The sequence below is a fragment of the Leptodactylus fuscus genome, chromosome 8 (genome assembly GCF_031893055.1).
Source record: "Leptodactylus fuscus isolate aLepFus1 chromosome 8, aLepFus1.hap2, whole genome shotgun sequence".
Taxonomy (NCBI): Eukaryota; Metazoa; Chordata; class Amphibia; order Anura; family Leptodactylidae; genus Leptodactylus; species Leptodactylus fuscus.
Genome location: NC_134272.1, coordinates 12,107,079 through 12,130,637, shown reverse-complemented (window position 1 = coordinate 12,130,637; position 23,559 = coordinate 12,107,079). Strand labels below are relative to the sequence as shown.

Sequence of the window (23,559 nt, the reverse complement as noted above, 5' to 3'; positions counted from 1 at the left end):
AAGATTTAGAGCCACGTCATGACCCCCAGGTCATGTGACCAGAAACAGTGTTCAGCCTCTCAGTTGTTGTACCCCTTCTTCCCCCAATCTGCTATAAGGTCTGACTTTACTATAGTATATAGTAAATTATCATGGGGGAGGTTTGACGCTGCTTCCATTCACATGAACGGGGGTTCACAATGTGGCTGCATCCCCCTGGTCTATCATCTACCATTTCCAGGGCCAGGTAAGTAAATTACCAATCCCCTCACAACCCCTTTAAGCAGTTTCTGCAGCTATTTGGGGCCAGAAGACATCCCACAACCCAGAACTCTTAAGATTTTCCATCACTACATTGTGAGGACTTGTTTTTTGCAAGACAAGTTGTATTTTTGGGGGGTTTATTTTTTATAGCATTCACCATGCAGTATAGATAATGATGATGCATTGACTACAGTTACATTTATGTTTTATTTTATTTATTTTTTTGGGGGGGGGGAATCATTTTCGTTTATTTTAGCTTGAATTTTCAAATTATTTTTTTTCTCCTAAAAAGGGATTTTCCTATGAAATGTAGAGACACTTCATGTCCAAGAAGATAACTTGTCCACAATAAGGACATCATGGCTGGGTGTCTGACAAGTCCCGGAACATAGAAAGTTCCTGCATTCATGGTCTTATCCATTGGCAACCGATCAAGACACCAGATGTCACCACTGAGATTGGTAGAGAACATCTATGAAATTCTGCAGAATTTTTAATTATTTACATTTTCAAAAATATTTCACTTTTAATTGTCTACAGATTTACATAAGGTTATATGGAAAGAAAATCTCCAAACTGTAAACTTTTGCTATAAACAACATGTAAAGGGTTAAGATCATAGCCTGAAGGAAGTAGTCACCAAGATGTCTTCAGATTTTTCTTTCCCCTGTGATGTGGGCACGACAAGGATATACTGAGTACCACATTATATTACCTATACCATCACACAACCTGCAAATCCTGTTATGTCACTCAACACACTCACCATATTGTGTCTTTCTTTTTGGTTCTAGAACTGCTTGTGTTATTTTTAAAAGTGACAGTTAATTGGTGACAGCGCACTGCCCCGAGGAAAGCAAATGTAGTCCTATTGTCTCCCTCAGCAGTGACATTCCTTTTACTAATGTATTGGAGAATATAACTATTATAATACTGCCCCCTATGTACAAAAATATAAATACTATAATACTGCCCCCTATGTACAAGAATATAACTACTATAATACTACCTCCTATGTACAGGAATATAACTACTATAATACTGCCCCCTATGTACAAGAATATAACTACTATAATACTACTCCTATGTACAAGAATATAACTACTATAATACTGCTCCTATGTACAAGAATATTACTACTATAATACTGTTCCTATGTACAAGAATGTAACTACTATAATACTACTCCTATGTACAAGAATATAACTACTATAATACTGCTCCTATGTACAAGAATATAACTACTATAATACTACTCCTATGTACAAGAATATAACTACTATAATACTACCTCCTATGTACAAGAATATAACTACTATAATACTGCTCCTATGTACAAGAATATAACTACTATAATACTGCTCCTATGTACAAGAATATAACTACTATAATACTGCTCCTATGTACAAGAATATAACTACTATAATACTACACCTATGTACAAGAATATAACTACTATAATACTACTCCTATGTACAAGAATATTACTACTATAATACTGCTCCTATGTACAAGAATATAACTACTATAATACTGCCTCCTATGTACAAGAATATAACTACTATAATACTGCCTCCTATGTACAAGAATATAACTACTATAATACTCCTCCTATGTACAAGAATATAACTACTATAATACTACTCCTATGTACAAAAATATAACTACTATAATACTACCCCCTATGTACAAGAATATAACTACTATAATACTGCTCCCATGTACATGGATTTAGCTATTATAATACTGCCCCCTAATGGCATGAAACTGTTCCTGACCATATATTTATGTTGCCCTAGGCCTTTTCCCAGTGTGTCCTATGGAAAGTGTGGGTGTCCTCCTGACATGGCCACGCTCTCTGTCAGCACCATATCACTCAAGCTTCCTTCCTAATGAATGGTTGATTGGGTTTCAAGGCAACCAGAGAGCTTGTTATAGAAACTCCTTCTCTCTGCGGCTGGGATGTAATTGATACAAACACTGCACCGCTCTTCTACTACTTAGGCACTCGGCGTCCCTATTCCCTCTGCTCCTGGAGTCCTGCAGGTAAGACATGGAGGTGACATCCTGGAGACATGGAGACATGGGACATACTGGGTCAGACATTGGCACTTTGGCTCTACGTCGTACACTATTTACTCTAAGAACTCAGGTACTAGGTACTCTAAAGGAAAAGTGTCATAGGTGCTATAGTATGCTGTCGCACAGGTGCCATAGGGGTTCTGAGACATGCACTGTCATAGGTGGGTCTGTGGTAGCCTGTACTATGTGCATCCTGAGAAGGTACTATATTAGGGGTACTATGTGGGTACTGAGTTTGGTACTACATTAGGGGTACTGTGGTAGATGATATGTGGTTCCTTAGACAGGTACTATATTAGGGGTACTGTGGTTGGTACTATATGGGTACTGAGACAGGTACTATATTAGGAGCACTGTGGTAGGTACCATGTGGGTACTGAGACAGGTACTATATTAGGGGTACTGTGGTAGGTACTATATGGGTGCTGAGACAGGTACTATATTAGGAGCACTGTGGTAGGTACCATGTGGGTACTGCGTTTGGTACTACATTAGGGATACTGTGGTAATTATTATGTGGGTACTATATTAGGGGACTGTGGTAGGTACTATATGGGTGCTGAGTCTGGTACTATATTATGGGTACTGTGGTAGGTACTATGTGAGTACTGAGACGGGTACTATATTAGGGGGTGCTGTGCATGTTAAAGGGTATGACGTATACATGCCTACAATCCCTTTGAGCTAAACAATCACAGCAGTACGAGTTTCGCTGATAGTTTGCTGCAATGTATCGGGCCTATGGACTGTTTCGATCAGAGTATTGAATGGACTAGCTATTATATCTGAAGCCATTTCTAAAACCGGTGGGGATGAGCTCGGATAATGGGACAGACCCACACAGTCTCGCCTACAAACCACCTCAGAAACCTGTAGACTTGCACTAGGGTTTATGACAAAAAATACACATGAGATTTTTTCCGCCATGTGAACCTAATATTTGTTGTCACATTTCAAATTTCGCCCTTTCCTGGTAAGCCTCACCCCCTTATTAAGTGAGATGCAAAAAGGATCTGAAACATGGACTCGCCTTTAAATGTATAACTTTGTATACAAGGAGCTCCCCCTAGTGGTGCCAATAGGCAAAAATAATGTTGTCATTTAACACGGTGGTTTTTTGGTGTGGAGAAGTGTTTCCGTTTACTAAGAATCCCCCTAAATTCTTTGTTCCTCCGTCTCTGCCTGTGGTGTCCTCTGTCCTGGGCTCTCATCTTGTAGCCACAGCGAGATGGTAGAAAAGGGCTATTGTGTTAGGAAAGGCCTGTAGCTGAGGGTTTGTTACAATTGCTTCCACTTGAGACAAAGCACATTATAATCATAGAGTCGGCCCCTGAATTCGGCACTTGGGTTCCCCCTATGAGTCTGTATTATAGGTGACGCCTCCATGACTGGAGCTCAGAAGTGCGGTGCTTCTAGGGTAGAATACGTTGTCTCACCAAAGTACTACATGGCGGCACTATAATATTGTCCCAGTATGGGTCCATAGCAGTCCATGGGTGTCATAATATGGAGCCATATAACACAGATCATATGTAATAGCCAAGACATTGCGTCTACGGTGCCTCACACAAACACCATATGGCGGCATTATGATGTAGTCTCATTATGGAGCCAAACAACACAGATGTGTAATATAGCAGTATATGTGAGGCCTATAGTAGTTAAGTCATTACTTCTGGGGAAGAATACGATGCCTCACAGAAACACCACATGGCGGCTTTATGATATAGACCCATATGCTGCGTAAATGGCTGTGTGTAAGTAGAATGGATACGCCCAGGGTGTTTGTCACGGCCTCTTAGTCTCCCCCTGACTAAATAAGCTTATTTACTATGCTGATTACGTGGCCGAGCTGCTAATACCGACCTAAGCCGTTTGTGTTGTGAGCTGGAGTCGTCCATAGTGAGATGTTACCTGCTCCCTCCAGACGTCACTTACTGGGGATATTTGTACTTTGCCAACTTATGTGCCAGCGTCACGATACCGACCTGCTGGGCGACTCACTTTGACGTGTCTGGACCCCTCCTCTAATGTCACACAACTGTACTCTCACTCCAAGGAAGTGTCAGGGTGCAAAACATCTCTGTAAGTAACGTCTTTGTATAAGGGATCAGATTTTAGAATATTAGGACATTTTTCACATTTTTTTTATAGACCGGACATATTTTAAGAATGACCCTTTCTTTTTAAAGGGGTTTCCTGGAACTCTGATATTTAAGGATTGGTCATCAATATCCGATCGGTAGGGAACCCTCACGATCAGCTGGTTGTAGTGCTGTAGATGTGCGCTGCAGGCTAATACCTTTTAGGCCGGGTTGCTCAAAAGCTTGCCCAGTAGAGTAATGATAGAGTCTGGACCCCCCCGGTGGATGCTCAAGTTGGTGGACCAGTCTGACACTGGCCAGGACACCCCATACACATTAGATGGTTGGCCAATCCTGTCTGAATCATTATCATTAAGTCTATTGGTTTAAATTGATAATATGTAATTCTCAATTTCCCCTCCGGAGGCGCTGCAGGGAAATCGAACCCTTACTGTCATATTTTCTAACAGGAGGACACTTTGTGACCAGCTTTTTGTTAATGGGTCCTCGGCAGAGGGTAATGGGTAGCGATTTTGCAAAGTAGAGTACCCCATGTAACCTCCAAACGTTTATGTCATTGCAGGTCTCTCAATGCCAGTCACGAATGAAGGTTGGCCAGAAGCATTTGGCTTTGGGCTGGGCGGTTCTGGTCCCTGTTACATTTTATGGGTGGAGGATGGAAGCAGTGCCCATGCCGCTGGACTGAAGCCTGGAGACCAGATTTTGGAAGTGGAAGGAAGGCCAGTGTCGTCTCTGTCCTGTGAAGCTCTGACCAAACTGGGCCAGGAGTGTCTCAATGTGCCGCCAAGTATCGGAGTAATATCAAGAGTCCAAAATGTGGACGTCTCCAGAAAAGCGCAGGAGGAGATTGGGCTCGGGCTCGGTGATGGGCGACCTTTGGTGGTGGCCAGCGTTACTCCTGGATCGCCTGCGTCCTATGGGGGGGTCAGGACTGGAGACTTACTCCTCGAAATTAATGAGGTCCCTGTGACCGATCTGACGGAGGCTTCCCGGATGATTTCGTCCTGTGAGGAGGATGTAATACGGCTCGGCCTGTTATGTGTTGGCCGGAGGCAGAGGCACAGCAGAGTGTACAGCGCAAGTGGAAGCAGATCAGAGACCACAAGCCAAGCGCAGAGGCTCAAAGCTCAGGAGTTCAACCGGCAAGTAAGTTGTACGTTACTCCCTAATGGGAACCGGGATCCCAAATCATTGGGCAACCATTTCTGTGTTATTTATAGATGTAGCAGAGCTGATTGTGTTCTTTAACCCTTTTAGTGCTTGTGATAACTTGCTATGTTAAAGGGATTTTCTGGGATATTGATCGCCTATGGTTAGTGTGATCGGTGGGGGTCCAACACCCGGGACCCTTGTTGGTCAGCTGTTTGAAGATGCTGAGAAAACCCCTTTAATATTCATCATTAAAGGGGTTGTCTAAGATTCGATATTGATGATCTGTAGAGATGAGCGAGTACTATTCGAAACGGTAGTTTCGAATAGCACGCTCCCATAGGAATGAATGGATGTCCTACCACTTAACCCATGCGCGCCGGCCGCTCCCATTCATTCCTATGGGAGCGTGCTATTCGAAACTACCGTTCATTGTTCATCTTCAATGGTCTGTGTTTAGGATAAGTGATCAGTATCAGATGGGTGCAGGTTTGATGGCGCCCCATCCAATCACCTGTCACGACAACCTTTGTTGCACCGAATTAAACAGCTCTGTATACTGTGTAGTGGACGTATTAGGGTGCGACCACTTCGCTTTCAAGTGAATGAATGGGAGTCACACTGCAATACCAGTCATGGGACTGACGAAGATAGCCGAGCCCTGTGCATCCTATAGCGACAGCGCCGATGTGTGACCCTTACTCGGTGGGGGCTCCAGTGGTCAGACGCTTATCACCTCTCCTTTTCTTAGGTGCCAAGGGCTCATTGTGGAAATCCCCTTTAAATGTTATTATACTTATAGGGATTATTATAGAATCCATCACAGCCATGACTCCTCTCCGTCTGCTGCTCCCTCCATCCACGGAGAAAGGTTTTAGTGAACGCTCCCGACCACAAGTCCTAGAGGGCAGCTACAGGGATGTAATCTAGACAGCAGCTAGCACTCTAATCACACTAGAAGATGGCAGAAATACTGCGAACCATCAATGGAAGGTCATGAATAAGCTCACGAGAGAGCCGTGTGGTCAGAGGCAGCTCTGAGACGCTGCGGCTTATAATGTAACTACAAACAGGGCAAAAATTCTAAGAAATCCACATAACATACACTGTAGATCCTGGCGTCGGCTCCTCCCGAAAAAGAAAAAAAAATCTTTGTAGGCGTTTCTTAGTTATATCTGTTTTGGGAAAAGCTGGGTGTCAACAAATATGTCCGATATAGCGTTGTCACCCAGCTTTCCTATGGCCTTGAATCCTCTTCTGGCTCCTGTAGAAGTGGGTACAGGTGGTGTGAGGTTGTGGTTGTACCTGGGCATGGGAACGTAAAGGGGTGAGAAGACCCATGGGCTTTGTATGGGGAGACCACTCATGGGGTGGCTGTTATACTGGGGCTACAACAGAAGACCTTGGAGCCTGAGAGGGTAAATGCCCCTCCGTTACACAGCGGGAGAGAGGAATAACACAAAATCCTTGTGGTCATTTGGGCCCCTTCAAGCTTCACAGCCCTCTATGTACTCCCTTACAGCCTTAGGGCTAGTTCACACGTGAAAACCGCCTTGCTTATTTTGGTCCGGAAAAAAAACGCTTCCTAATTAGGAAGCGGTTTTTAGACCTCGATGGAGCGTTTTCTGGAGTGGTTTTTGGTAAAAACCGCTTCAGAAAACGCCAGGTGGTTTTCTCCTCCTCTAAAGTCAATGGACCTTAAAAAAACGCGTTGTGGTTTTTGGTCACGGTTTTTGCAAAAAACCGTGCCAAAAACCACGACGCTGTTTTCACCTCCCTTATATTGCTTTCCGGAATCCGCCTGAAGAAAGGTCATGTCGCTTCTTTTTTCCGCTAGCGGCAAAAAAAACGCTAGCCGAAATATGAACGCTAGCGGTCTCCATAGATGACCATTGTATGAAGACGGATTTTGAGGCGAAATCCGCTGTCAAAATCTGCCTCCGTGTGAACTAGCCCTTAGGGAGGGTTCAAACGGTGTAACGTGCCGCGTGATGTGGCACGTAGACGCCGCGTGAGCTTTTGCGGGCCGTTCACGCTCCCATTGATTTCAATGGGAGCGGGGATCGTATGCGCCGCACTATTTTGCGGCCGTGATTTTGTGGCCGCAAGATCACGGCCACAAAATAGTGCGGCGCATACGATCCCCGCTCCCATTGAAATCAATGGGAGCGTGAACGGCCCGCAAAAGCTCACGCGGCGTCTACGTGCCACATCACGCGGCACGTTACACCATGTGAACCCTCCCTTAGAGTGAAATCTTGTCTGTGGATACCCCAATAGGGCATAATAAATAGGACATGGCCCCCGTGAACTTCCCCTTTAACCCTCCCTCTATAAGGATCATTGCTCCCTATGCAGAGCGCGCCGGCTGTGGTCTGTTCCGGCCGGTGATTTACTATGGGCAGGGGAGCTCCCGATGAATTGCTGCAATGTAATTACTGTATTGACTTTGTAATGACTTGTAAATAAAACAGGAATTAGCTTTCCAACAGATCTGAGATGTGCCAAGAGATCTGAGGCCGTCTCCCACGGGCGCGTGTCGGGCACAAAATATTGAATAGCGCAATTCAAAGGAAATTACAACTGGAGTGGCGTCACCGCCTCTAAGTAGCAGAGAAGCGCAGATGTTGTTTTTGCTGAGGACCCCTAAGAAATCGCAGTGATACCGCTTCATATGATAAGCTGCAGAGGATCAGCGTGAAGTCCTGGGGCCCCAGTGCAAATGCTACACCAGGGGCATCCATCTAAATAGTGGGGACGTCCCCCCCCATAGGATGATATGACACTATATGGGATCTACAGACATTACAGAAATGACCTATATAGTGATATATAACGCCATATCCGTCTCTCCATGAAGGGAAAATTACAACTCATCCCGCAATGAACAAGGTTGGTGTCACCAGAACCAGCATATCACCCCACCCCTGCAGATAGATAGGTTACTGTCACCAGAACCAGCATATCACCCCAGCCCCGCAGATAGATAGGTTACTGTCACCAGAACCAGAATATCACCCCAGCCCCGCAGATAGATAGGTTACTGTCACCAGAACCAGCATATCACCCCAGCCCTGCAGATAGATAGGTTAGTGTCACCAGAACCAGCATATCACCCCAGCCCTGCAGATAGATAGGTTACTGTCTCCAGAACCAGTATATCACCCCAGCCCTGCAGATAGATAGGTTACTGTCACCAGAACCAGCATATCACCCAGCTCTGCAGATAGATAGGTTATAGTCACCAGAACCAGCATATCACCCCAGTCCTGCAGATAGATAGGTTAGTGTCACCAGAACCAGCATATCACCCCAGCCCTGCAGATAGATAGGTTACTGTCACCAGAACCAGCATAACACCCCAGCCCTGCAGATAGATAGGTTACTGTCACCAGAACCAGCATATCACCCCAGCCCCACAGATAGATAGGTTACTGTCACCAGAACCAGAATATCACCCCAGCCCTGCAGATAGATAGGTTACTGTCACCAGAACCAGCATATCACCCCAGCCCTGCAGATAGATAGGTTACTGTCACCAGATCCAGCATATCACCCCAGTCCTGCAGATAGATAGGTTAGTGTCACCAGAACCAGTATATCACCTCAGCCCTGCAGATAGATAGGTTACTGTCACCAGAACCAGCATATCACCCCAGTCCTGCAGATAGATAGGTTAGTGTCACCAGAACCAGCATATCACCCCAGCCCTGCAGATAGATAGGTTACTGTCACCAGAACCAGCATATCACCCCAGCCCTGCAGATAGATAGGTTACTGTCACCAGAACCAGTATATCACCCCAGCCCTGCAGATAGATAGGTTACTGTCACCAGAACCAGCATATCACCCCAGTCCTGCAGATAGATAGGTTAGTGTCACCAGAACCAGCATATCACCCCAGCCCTGCAGATAGATAGGTTACTGTCACCAGACTCAGCATATCACCCCAGCCCTGCAGATAGATAGGTTACTGTCACCAGAACCAGCATATCACCCCAGTCCTGCAGATAGATAGGTTACTGTAACCAGAACCAGCATATCACCTCAGCCCTGCAGATAGATAGGTTACAGTCACCAGAACCAGTATATCACCCCATATATATTTATATATATATAAACTGCTGCTCCAGGGCCATGTAGTGCCCATATAAATAATTCTGTGCAATGTCCATATACTAAGTACACATATATAGCATCCATTTACTGCATACAGTATAGAGATAGCACATGCATCACTTATACATATACGTGCTGGACAGACTCCCTTTAAGACAGGTTCCCTTTAGCCATTACTAATTGACTGACAGCTCTAATTCCCAAGAGCTTCTGCAGCATCTCAGATGTCAGTCTCGGCAGCGGTGGATTTCCATGCTGCCTGCTCCAGCCTCCATTATCTCGGTTACAGGAACAATCTGTGTTATCCCCGGGGGCTTCGCTGGTTGGGGGGCCGTCCTTTATCTCCTACAAGGTGATTCTTCTCCTTCAAGCTTTCAAGAACATTTTTCATGCTGCGATTCTCAAAGAATTTCTCGCTGAATACAAAATTGGATCGTGGAGAATTTCATTTGAGGCGGAAGAAAGTAGCACAGCCATGAAGGTCTGTGATCAGGGATTACACCTACAGCTATGCTCTGGTTAAAGGGGTTGTCCACACCGTGCCCATATATATCAAGGGATGTCCATGTATTGTACAGACGCCGGCGATCCTCCAATAGAGAGAACCAATGTCTTTTCTACGAAATTTAGAGGTTGTCACAGCCCCGCCCTTATTATTAGCAAACCCCACCCAATGGGGATGGCTAAAGGTCTGGATGCGAAAGTGCGACTTCTTTCATGATACTGTACATGTTTGTAACTTTCAGCTACATCGCTGGGTCTCTTAAAGGGGTTGCGCCATTAAAGACTCCTATCCCTCATCCACAGGGATGGATGTCTGACCTCTGAGTCCCCAGAAATGAGGAGGAGAATGGGGGACCAAAAGTTCCTCGTAAATGGGTCCTCTGTCCTGTGGATAGGTAATAAGTGTCTTTAACAGCACAACCCCTTTAAGTGACCCATTGATGTAGCACGGCCAGCCAGGCCCCGTATAAGCCCCCATCCCAAATCAACTATGTCCCCCACAAGTTAATAGGGTATCTTTTTAGCCCCCACAAGGTGGTTGTCCTTGTGCCCCCTGCAAGTTAACAGTACTCCTCTTGTTCCCCCACATAGAGAATAATGCCCATTTTTTGGCCCCCATATAGGTAATAGTGCCCTCCACATAGGCAATGTCCCACCCCACAGGTAATAGCCCCCCACATAGGTAATAGGCTGCACATACTATGCTGCTTACATGGTACATCTGAAACCAGTGCTTGCCATTTTGTGGACAGGATAGTTAACATGTGACTGTCCAGACCTGAGGCTGGCGCATGTGCAGGCCACCATAAATTCCTCTGGACACAGAAAGGCAAACCGTCTGCGCATGCGCCAATTTCAGCCCTACATTAGTCAGCGGATCATTGACCAGGACACTTAGACAATCCAGCGGACTCTTTGCTTACGCCATAGAAGTTTTTTGAGAACTTTATTGCAGTTGACTAATGGATATAAGTTTAGAAGGATCTTTATAGGTGGCAGATGTTGGTGGCAGCCATTGATCCTGCTGACAGGTCCACCAGATGTCCCTGTGCTCACTGACTGACATGTCGGAGTCCTCCTTTATGTTATGTTTCGCTGCAGGTCATGGCAGACAGTTGTACCCTGCAGACTATATATTACGCAGACAGCGTCTTTTTCTGACATCTTTCTTTCTTTCACCATTGTGTCCTCTGGCTACAGCTTGATGAGGTCTTGGGAGACCAGCCGGCCTTGAAGGAGAAGGTCTTCGCACTGTTGAAGCAGTATGCCCAGGAGAGGAAAGTGGATCGCTTGGCGTATATGCTACCCATGATCCTGACGGAAGAGTCTCAGCACCGGCTGATCGACAACATCAGGTAATAGTCTCACTTGGTGCATTATTACAGGTGCGGCAGAGCTGTGTTTGCAGTTTGGCGCAACTCATGAGTTTAGTATTAGATAGTAAGGCCGGGTTTGCACGGGGTTTTATGGTCCGGAACCTGAGGCAGTCCAAAATATGGGTAGCTGCGACTGGATGCCGGTGCACAGCCGTGCACTCCACTTTGGATTAGGCCCAATGAATGGGCCTAGTTAGGAGGAGGGAGTGTCTTCAGGCGGATTTGCGAGGCGACTCCGCCTGAAGAATAAGCATGTCTGTTCTTGTTTGCCTCAAAATCCTGACCAAAATACCCCATGTGAACTCAACCTAAAGGGTTATTGTAGCATCGACTAGTATATTTTCCCACTATCGACTTCATGTAAAGTGGACCTTTTATCAACTCGACCTCCTTGCGACATTTAATAGGCTCCGCTCTACTGATCTTGGAATTTTTTCTCAAGTCCCAACATTCCTGAGCAATCATTGTTACTAGTTTTTGTTCCTGATATCCCAACTAGACTCCCTAATAGTAAGTGGGAGGTGTCAGAAAAGAGCAAGCAAGGGGGTGTGATACAAAGTTCAGATACTGTCCACCTCTTAGGAGAGCTTAGAGTCACAATCCCTCGTCTGTTTCTGCCTGACTTCACCCACCTGAGATGAGGGAGTCTTGTTAGAATATCAGGCACAAAAACTAACATAGACGGATGGACTATTTGGGCTCTAACACTACACCTTTTTGTACATATAGCTATTTTCTTTTAGAAATAGCGCCACAGCAGCCCATAGGTGATGTCTGGTATTGCAGCTCAGCTCCATTAATGTGAAGGAGGCTGAGTTGTAATACTTCACTCAACCCATGGGCAGAGGTGGCGCTGTTTGGCAGAAAGCATGGATATTTGATAATCTGTTTCTTGACATCCCTTTAAGCATAGAGTCTCGGTGGCGGGTCATATATGTGTATGTTCCTCTCCTGCCTCTTCGTCTTCTCTTCTTCTTCTTCTTTGTTCTATTTTCGTCTCCTGTTGATCACGAGATTGTAATTCACAAATCCTCAAATAGCAAAGCTGAGACAGATGCTTAAGGCGCAAAGTGCAGGCAGGTTTCTGTGTATGTGGTCAGTAGATGCGGCGTGCTACAAGCGTCAGGCGTGGCGGGTTAACCCTTAGCATGTAACATGTATTTACGCTTACCACCGAGGTCACTGGAAGCCGCAGCGCAGACTTAACAGTGTGATGGTGACCTGATTTCCGTACGTCCCTGCGGGCCGGGTATATATAGACTCCTGTGTGTTATATTCTCAAGATTACTAAATAAGCCGGTCCCTGTGGGCACAATGGGCCTCATTTATCAAATCTTACAGGAAAAATCGGTCTAGTTGTCCATAGCAAACATTCACAGTGCACATGTTAGAATCTTAACTGGCTGTTGGTGCTACTAGGGGGCGACCTCTATATAGAGGTATATGGTTCAGGTTGATCTGTAAAGGGATGGCGCAATTTAGAGAGGAATTCTGCCTCCGATTCCTCTCCAGATTCCGTCCCTATGGAACCCGTGGCTGAAAAACGTTGCGTTCTGCTGCTGGTTAGCTTCAGACACATTGGGGTTAGATTGCCCAAGCCTTGTGCACTTTTTTTGCCAGCTGAAAGAAGATGCGTCCGTCATTGCAGATTGACGGCAGACTCCACGTCAAAATCGGCTCCAAATTCCTCCATGTGAATGACACCTAAGAGATGCGTTCGGATCGCCCTCTAGTGGTGGCAACAGGCAGCTGAGAAGACACCAGATCTACCTGATAGAAAATGGAGGCAAACTGGGCAATGACAAACATCTTGGCTAGCTCACCAAATGTAAAGAATTTTAGCAATGTGTAATACTTCATGTGGCCTGTGGAGGCACTGCAGGAAATGTGAGGACAAAATAAAAAGCACCCCTTTACCGTTGGTTCAGTCTTCTTTGCCGACATCTTGTCTCTCCCATGAGCTCTTGCATTCCCTTCCAGCATCTTCTCTGACATGTCACACCCCGGGGTCACCGCTGAGGCCTGTGATTGGACCTCAGTGCTCAGGCGGGGAGCAGGAACGTCATGATGCTTGGCCGAAACACTGTGATGTTGGGGTGCCGTATTGTGATTGGGCCTCAGTGATGACCCCAGGATGCGTGATGTCAGAGAAGATGGCGGAAAAGGAGGTAAGAGCCAACAGGTAAAGACCAGAAGACTGGACGGTGAAGAAAGGTTGAACCCCAAAAATTTTGAACCCAATTTTTTTTGAAAGTTATGTTCATTATAAACTGGTTCCCTCAATGTTCCTCACAATGTTATATAACTACGGTGTAGAGTTTCATAAATTTCGATAAAACAGGGAGAATCAAGACATTAGATTTAAGGGGGAAGCCCTATTTAAAGGGATTGTCCAACAATACCAACATGTCAGGTATCCACAGGCTAGGTGACAAGTGTCTGATCGCCGGGGGTCCTACGGATTATGAGAATGGGGCTCCCTTTTCACCTGCTCTCCATTCAGTGTATATGGGATTAGTGGATACAACGGATCGCAGCGTTCGGCTATCGCCCTTTAAGGCTGGGACCCCACGTGGCGAAACAGCCCTGTTTGGCCGCGTTGTTTTACAGTCACTACAAAGTGACATGCTGCGGTTTCGGAAATCAATCAATGATACCTATGGAAACGCCGGTGGTCTCCCTATAGGTATAATGGAAGCAGAAAGTTCGTAGAGGAAAACTCTGCGGACTTTATGTGAAAAGCGTTGAGGTTTTTCCCGCAGCTCGCTGCATAGTGCCTTAGTCTAAGGGAGATTTTTTGATATTTCGGAGGCAATGACCCTCTTTGTGTAAGTTCGCCACCGTGCTGAGGTGCGCTGCTCACGTCTGTCTATTTATCTCTGGCTATACTAGTAAATATTTCAGAAGACAGAGGTTCTTACAGATAAATATAGCACCGTTGCGATGAAATGGACTCCCCTGTGGCAAAGCTATAAAAATAGAGATTGTTGTGTGTGAACGGCGCCGTGCGCCCGGTCACAGAGATGGGGGTAGCAGCTGGTCCGGGTGGTAATCTCTTATCTCTTCACACTGCAAAGGGTTAATAGAAATGAAAGGCTAAGCTCCCAGAGATTTACCAGCTAATCTCTACAAATGAATTGCTTCTGAAGGCCGAGTACTGTCAGCAGCCAATGGGGGCGCCCATAGTGGCCCGGGGCAAATTACTACATGGTCAGCAATAATATCATCACTAATGGATGGGAAACGTTTGGGTGTGAAAGGGTTAACTCATAATCTTCCTTTGTAGGAAAACTCCATGGGCAGGGATAGAGAAGTGCCCGCTGGGGCTGTGCCAAGGCTGACCTGGCATGAGACAAGCAGCAGGTGCCCCCCAACGTATGGGCGTTATAGGGCACCAATTGTAACAGATTAATCTAATGCTAAATATGCCGATAAGGGGAAAACATGTAACGGAGCAAATGCCCTTTGGGGTACTCTGGTTTGCCTTTTTTGGTGGCACTTTAATTGTCATTGCTAGGGTTGCCTTGCACAAGTGACTAGTTATACAGTATCTCTGCATTTTTAGATAGATAGATAGATAGATAGATAGATAGATAGAACATAGATAGATTATGAGATAGATAGATAGATAGATAGATAGGAGATAGATAGATAGATAGATAGATAGATAGATAGATAGATAGGAGATAGATAGATAGATAGATAGATAGATAGATAGATAGATATGAGATAGATAGATAGATAGATAGATAGAACATAGATAGATTATGAGATAGATAGATAGATAGATAGATAGATAGATAGATAGATAGGAGATAGATAGATAGATAGATAGGAGATAGATAGATAGATAGATAGATAGATAGATAGATATGAGATAGATAGATAGATAGATAGATAGATAGATAGATAGATAGATAGGAGATAGATAGATGATAGATAGATAGATAGATAGATAGATAGATAGATAGGAGATAGATAGATATGAGATAGATAGATAGATAGATAGGAGATAGATAGATAGATAGATAGATAGATAGATAGATAGATAGGAGATAGATAGATAGATAGATAGATAGATAGATAGATAGATAGATAGGAGATAGATAGATAGATAGATAGATAGATAGGAGATAGATAGATGATAGATAGATAGATAGATAGATAGATAGATAGATAGATAGATAGGAGATAGATAGATAGATAGATAGATAGATAGATAGATAGATAGATATGAGATAGATAGATAGATAGATAGGAGATAGATAGATAGATAGATAGATAGATAGATGGATACATACATACATACATAGGTAGATGATAGATAGATAGATAGATAGATAGATAGAAGATATATAGATAGATAGATATATAGATAGATAGATAGATAGATAGATAGATAGATAGGAGTTAGATAGATAGATAGATAGATAGATAGATAGATAGATAGATAGATAGATAGGAGATAGATAGATAGATAGATAGATAGATGGATACATACATACATACATACATAGGTAGATGATAGATAGATAGATAGATAGATAGATAGATAGATAGATAGATAGAAGATAGATAGATAGATAGATAGATAGATAGATAGATAGGAGTTAGATAGATAGATAGATAGATAGATAGATAGATAGATAGATAGATAGGAGATAGATATATAGATAGATAGATAGATAGATAGATAGATAGATAGATAGATAGATAGATAGATGTGACCTTCCTGCTTCAGCTTCTCTTTTACAAGACATGGTCACTTTGTCGTCGTTTAATAGTGTTCCAGATAAACCTGTAGAAATCTCTATAATGTACAGATAGATAGATAGATAGATAGATAGAAATATTTATCAGACCAATGTTACAGGTCTCGGCAGGATTGTGTATGTGGCTCTGTTCACATTTGTGTCAGAGGTTCCGATGACGATTCCATCACATTTGATAATTTTTCTACCAAAACAACAGATATTTCGGTGGAATTTGATAGGCCCCATTAGAAGCCAGTGGGGTCCATTGACCAGCATTGGTGAGTATTGTGTGTCAGACCCTCCATGGCTTTGTGCCTTGCGTAGCATTATACAGATGTGAACAGCGCCTAATACGCTAGTGCTATATATAAGAGCTAATAATATAACCGGAAATGCATTTGCCCAGCAGTATGGGTCTGCGGGGAGTTATGGAAACACAGCAGCGCTTACAACACTCATCTTTCTGTTCCGAACACTTTACATCCTTCCCAGCTCTTTTAGATGCAGAGGGAGGGGGGGATTAACCCTTTATCTTCCCCGCCGCTCCGATCTGTTCCTTTTTGCCTTACAAAAATAATCCAGCTAAATTTGACTTTAAAGGTGACAACCATTTTTCTGCTCAAGAAATGTGCGCTGAGCAGTTGTCACTTCCCTTCCCCCACTCCTCTTGGCAGTTCATACACTTTCGCCACTTCCTCCAGGTCCATGTCTTTGCATCCTTTAGTAGCCCCCGCTCCACTGATTTCGGCACAGTTGGAATTTTTTCTCTAGCCCCCACCGTTTTTGAGCAATCAGTGCTAATAGTTTCAGCACCAGATACACTAATTAGACTTGTTACTGTCAAGTGGGCGGTCTCAGGCAGCGGCAGTAAGTGGGCGTGACTCTCAGCTCTCTGGCACTGTCCAATCAAAGGCACTGCACACTTAAAGGGGTCCTTTCACCACCTCCACTAAGCCCGGTTCTTTGCATCCTCCACTAATTCCAGCACAGTTGGATTTTTATCTCTATATCCCACCATTCCTGAGCAATCAGTGTGATTAGTGTTTTGGCACCACTAATTAGGCTTTATACTGTCAAATGGGCGGTCTCAGGCAGAAGCAGCGAGTGGGTGAGGATCTCAGCTGTGTGATAATGTCCAAATATCAATAGTCATAACCATGCCATTGTTTTCTCCTGCTTGAGACCGCCCACTTGACTATAATAAGCTTAATGAGTATATCTGGTGCCAGAATTAACCAGACTGATTGCTCAGGAGTGGTGGGGGCTAGAAACATAATTCCAACTGTGCCAAAACCAGTGGAATGGCACCTAAAAAGGGATACAAAGAACTGGACAAGGTGGAGGTGGTGAGAATTCCCCTTTAAGTGTGCAATGCCTCATTATTTTGCGCGTCCTGTAAATTTAGGAGCTCAGCGCTCTCCACTTGAGTGGTGGGAATTCCTAATCTTTTCCAATGGGATTGGACGCCCCTCTGTTAAGATGCCTGGAAACTGGTTGAAAATGTGAGAGGCGAGCCAGGGCTAAATCTCTCCCCACAGACATCCCGCCCCTCCCTCCCTCACACACAGCCTGGCAGATTCCCCATCTCATCTGGAGTTGCAGTCTCCTCCTGCAGACGCCAGCAGATGCTACCCTGAGCTGAGATTTCAGGCAGAGGGTAGCCGCCTGTGGGTACCGCTCCGGGAGACCCTCAGAGTTACCCACATGAGGATGAGTAGCCCGGGATCATAATGAGCTGCTGGGGGTAAGTGGTGGAGCTCACCATTAACTCTACAACTGCCAGCTGCAGAGAGGTTCACCTATGTGATTTATTACACTGAGGCCATTGCCATGTGCAGGTCTATTGTAGAGTGCTAGCTCTGTGGACTAGGGGTGTGCAAGGGGTGTCATACACATTCCTGCCGGTGGTATAGCATTGGGGTAGTGTATGTGGCGATGTGTGGATATTCTTTGTAGTCTGGTCTTACATCTTCAGGGGTGAGTTGGTGCAGGAGGGGGCACCGAAGAACAGTGACTGGTAGAAGCTTCCGCCAGGCTCAGGTGGCGGCATCAGAGATCTGTATATGGGGAGAGATGGTCAGGATAACTTATAGAGAGGTATTACAATATGAGGAGCAATGCTATGAAATCTATGTATGTATGTAATATCTATCTATCTATCTATCTATCTATCTATCTATCTATCTATCTATCTATGTAATATCTATCTATCTATCTATCTCATATCTATCTATCTATCTATCTATCTATCTATCTATCTATCTATCTATCTATGTAATATCTATATCTATCTATCTATCTATCTATCTATCTATCTATCTATCTATGTAATATCTATCTATCTATCTATCTATCTATCATCTATCTATCTATCTATCTATCTATCTATCTATCTATCTATGTAATATCTATCTATCTATCTATGTAAAATCTATCTATCTATCTATCTTTGTAATATCTATCTATGTAATATCTATCTATCTATCTATCTATCTATCTATCTATCTATGTAATATCTATCTATCTATCTATGTATGTAATATCTATCTATCTATCTATCTATCTATCTAATATCTATCTATCTATCTATGTAAAATCTATCTATCTATCTATCTATCTATCTATCTATCTATCTATGTAATATCTATCTATCTATCTATCTATCTATAATATCTATCTATCTATCTATCTATCTATCTATCTATCTATCTATCTATCTATGTAATATCTATCTGTCTATCTAATATCTATCTATCTATCTATCTATCTATCTATCTATCTATCTAATATCTATCTATCTATCTATCTATCTATCTAATATCTATCTATCTATCTATCTATCTCCTATCTATCTATCTATCTATCTATCTATCTCCTATCTATCTATCTATCTATCTATCTATCTATCTATCTATGTAATATCTATCTATCTATCTATGTATGTAATATCTATCTATCTATCTATCTATCTATCTATCTATCTAATATCTATCTATCTATCTATGTAAAATCTATCTATCTATCTATCTATCTATCTATCTATCTATCTATCTATCTATCTATGTAATATCTATCTATCTATCTATCTATCTATCTATAATATCTATCTATCTATCTATCTATCTATCTATCTATCTATCTATCTATCTATCTATCTATCTATGTAATATCTATCTGTCTATCTAATATCTATCTATCTATCTATCTATCTAATATCTATCTATCTATCTATCTATCTAATATCTATCTATCTATCTATCTATCTCCTATCTATCTATCTATCTATCTATCTATCTATCTATCTATCTATCTATATAATCTCCAAGCAGCACTCCCAGAAAGAAGTCAACTAAAGTGTTATTTATTCACACTGTCATATCTATCTGTGTAATATATATCTGCCTATCTATCTATCTATCTATCTATCTATCTATCTATCTATCTATCGCCTATCTATCTATCTATCTATCTATATCATCTCATATCTATCTATCTATCTATCTATCTATCTATCTATCTATCATCTCATATCTATCTATTTCCTATCTATCTATCTATCTATCTATCTATCTATCTATCTATCTATCTATCTATCTATCGCCTATCTATCTACAGTATCTATCTATCTATATATCTATCTATCTATCTATCTATCTATATCATCTCCTATCTATCTATCTCCTATCTATCTATCTATCTATCTATCTATCTATCTATATCATCTCCTATCTATCTATCTCATATCTATCTATCTATCTATCTATCTATCTCCTATCTATCTATCTATCTATCTATCTATCTATCTATCTATCTATCTATCTATCTACCCCAATATTATAGCTATTAGACCAGTACGTCTATGCCCCTCCGCCATCTTGAATATCACCATATTTAATACAACTGGACTATGTTATATGACCTGTTATCTTATACTATATTATATTGCAGCCCTGTGACTATCTGTGACCATATCCGGGGTAATGTAAAGTGCCATAACGTAGACATTTGTGCCGTCTGGGCTTTTACATTGTCCTGTGGGTGAATCTTTGGCCTTACCTTGAATCGTATTTGTCACTGTGCAGGACCCCTTTAAATTATGGGGTGTAATTGATGCAGCGAGGATTCTGTCTATCAGGCCATGTGTCTGCATTCGGCAGTCTTGATTGGCTGGGAGAGACCACGGGGACGATCCACGACACCATTTTTAACCATGTTGCTATTGATGTCATGTGGTCTCTTTTGGCCAATCCACGGAGAGGATCGGCTCGTATAAAGTCACGCCGGCCGGGTCTCTTATGATATATAAGATAATTATATTTTTTGGACGTTTTTGTAAAAATTATTCACCATTAGGGCCCCAAATAACAAATTCAGCTCTGCTACATCCCTCATTCCAACAAGGTCATCCTGTGTATCCGTGTTAGTAGTAGTGGGTACAATTCAGAGTATAAATTTGGGGTAATTGGATTCTGGCGCGCTGTCACCTAAGCAGCCCTATTAATGGTGAACCCGATATGAGCAGACAAGTAACTGCCCATTACATGGAAAGAGCCGCGCGGCCCCGTGCGGTGCGCAGGGTTGTGATCGTCGCAGCCAAATATCTCCGGAGAACCCTGTGGATTTTCTCATCTTCTGTATTGTGCATGTAAAGTGTTCTGTGAATACAGACACAGACATGGAGAGGCCGTATAATGTACATTTACTGCCAGCCCCTGCAGTGCGCCTGACTCTGCTGCCGAAATAAACCTCTTACCCATGGAGCATGTAATGGTAAAATCCAATTTCTGGGTCGTACTAAGTGTCCCAGCATGTCTAGGCAGTCAGGGCGCAGCATGGCCTAGATCTGTGTTGTCGTGGCTGTCAGGCACTGTAAAGTTTGTGCAAATGGTCCTGACCGGGGCTGTAAAAGCAATAGGTTTTTTCAAATTGACATAAAAGGGGGCGCTATTTATCAGTTTGGGGGGCGCGTTTCAGACCGAATGGTCTAGGGCATAAGCAGGGCCAGTTTAACACATCTGTGGGCCCAGTGCAAAGGTTTCATAAATGTCCCCCCCATCACCAACCATTAGAAGTACCTGAACCCCACAAATTATAATGCCCTGTCAGTGGCTCCCACATGGTTTAATGCCCCTTAGTGGCCCTCATGCAGTTTATGGCCTTCTTAGTGGTCACTTATAATGTCCCTCAGTGGCCCATCACAAACGCCCCTGCAGAGGCTTCAGACATTGAGAAGTTTCCCCCAGTGGCCCCTTAGATATCAACCTGTCCCCTTCCAGGATGTCTCCTCAGTATAATGTCCCCTTTCTAGATTGGTCCTTCAGTATCATCTCCCCTTTTCAGGTTGCTCCCCTGTATCATATTCCCTTTCTAGGTTGCCCCTCCTACAGTATATGCTCCCCTTTACAGGTCCCCCCCCAGTATAATGTCACATTTCCAGGTTGTGCCCCAATGTAAAATGTTCCCTTTTCAGGTTGCCCCCCTGTATCATATCTCCTTTCCAGGTTGCCCCCCCCCCAGCATTATCTTCCCTTTATAGATCCCCCCCCATACGCGTATAATGCACCCTTTCCATGTTTACCCCTGATTGTTTCTATAATGTACATTTGCTCTCTCCATACTTGCTAAGTGGGCATCCTGGTGTGATGTCACAGCTTGGGCCAATCAGATGTCTCATCTTGCTGCTCTTTCTCCCCCGGTCACAGCATGAAGTCTCAGACACAGACTGTGGCAAAGAGATTGCAGCTGCATCTCCCTCCATTCCCTCATCTTTGTCTTCTTTATACTATTTTGTAATAGTTTAAGTTTTTGAAGGTTTGTAGGCCGGGACAGCTGCTGGATTGTTAGGAAGATGTATATTTTATTCCTCTCTATTTGCTGAGTGGGTGAGCTGTTCCTGGTGTGATGTCACAGTTGTGGGTCCTGATTCCAATGTCTCATCCTGCTGCTCCTTCTCCCCTCTCACAGCTTGCAGTGTCAGACACATAGTTTAGCAGCTGCATTTCCCTTCTTTCCTCCTCCTTTTTTTTTGAATATTTTTTTTTAGTGGATGAAGTTTTTAGTGGTTTATAGGCAGAAACAGGGGAACTATAAGCTGCCAGAGTATTAGGAAGAAGTGCATATCCCCTCACCATACTTGAGTGGGTGGGTTCTTTCTGGTGTAATTTGAGATGTCTCAACTTTCTGCTTCCTTTCCCTCTCACAGCATACAGTCAGTCTTGACAAATAATGAGGCACAGAAATTGAAGCTGCATCTCCCTCCTCTTTAGCTCTGTATGTTATTTTGTAGTAGCTGGAAATGGAGATTTGTAGGCAGGCTTAACTGTACTCTTGTCACACAACAAGCATATACCTAAAAAAAAAAATATTTCCAAGGTTTTGTAAATTTTGGCGAGGTCTCCTGATTACTGTAAAAGTACGTTTTCTCTCCAGGTTCTTCCAGAGCAGGCAGGTTCTTCCTGATGAGATGTCAATCAGATATTTCCTCCACCTGCTCCCTCTCCCCTCTCACAGCATACAATCTCAGAGATAGTCAGAGGCATAGAAATTGCAGCTGCGTCTCCCTCCCCTTTGTCTGTATTTACTCTTTTATAGAGTAATAAAGTTTTAGATGGATGCTTGCAGTCAGGAAAGACGTACATTTTCTCTCTCCATAATTACGAGCAGGCTCTTCTTGGTGTTTGAGCTATGTGATCTCTCGCCTTGCTGCTCTTTCTCCTCTCTCACAGCATGCAGTCTCAGACACAGGCTGAGGCATAGAATTTGTAGCTGCATCTCCCTCCATCTCTATATATTCTTTTGCTGTTGATGGAGTTGGAAATAGAGGTCTGTGAGTTGGAAAGACGTACATTGTCTCTCTCCATAATCACTGAATTGGCGAGCTTTTCCTGGTGTGAGAGCTATGGGATGTCTCACTTTGCTGCACCTTCTCCCCTCTCACAGCATGCCATCTCAGATTCGGGCTGGGGAACAGAGATTGAAGCTGCTTCTCTTCCTCTGTCTTCTTTTTATTATTTTGTCCTAGAATGTGTGAAGTTTTTAGGCAGGAAAATGGGGAAATCCAGGTTGCTAGAGTATTTGTCTGGTATATTACAAAGTGCCATGTTTTTACCTGTACATGATATGTGCAAAAAATAAATTCTGACAATTGGTCTGTTTTTAACTTTATTTAAAGGGGTTTAAAGTATTAGAAAGAATATGACTGCCTTATTCCAGGAACAGCGCCAACTT

The 23,559-nt window shown here is 43.3% G+C and overlaps 1 protein-coding gene across 2 annotated transcripts in view; it reads left to right on the top strand.

The window, feature by feature from the left end:
- Nucleotides 1-4,234: 4,234 nt before the first annotated feature.
- The window catches only part of GRID2IP (Grid2 interacting protein), a 58,976-nt gene continuing 39,651 nt past the window's right edge, over nucleotides 4,235-23,559 (top strand). The window contains exons 1-3 of one of the 2 annotated variants that reach the window (XM_075285556.1): nucleotides 4,235-4,410; nucleotides 4,993-5,576; nucleotides 11,403-11,557. In XM_075285556.1, the coding sequence (XP_075141657.1) occupies nucleotides 4,356-4,410; nucleotides 4,993-5,576; nucleotides 11,403-11,557 (794 nt within the window). In that variant the 5' untranslated portion in view covers nucleotides 4,235-4,355. Of the gene's footprint in view, nucleotides 4,411-4,992; nucleotides 5,577-11,402; nucleotides 11,558-17,919; nucleotides 18,077-23,559 lie in introns of those variants that run through there. The other variant, XM_075285558.1, reaches the window with a different exon arrangement.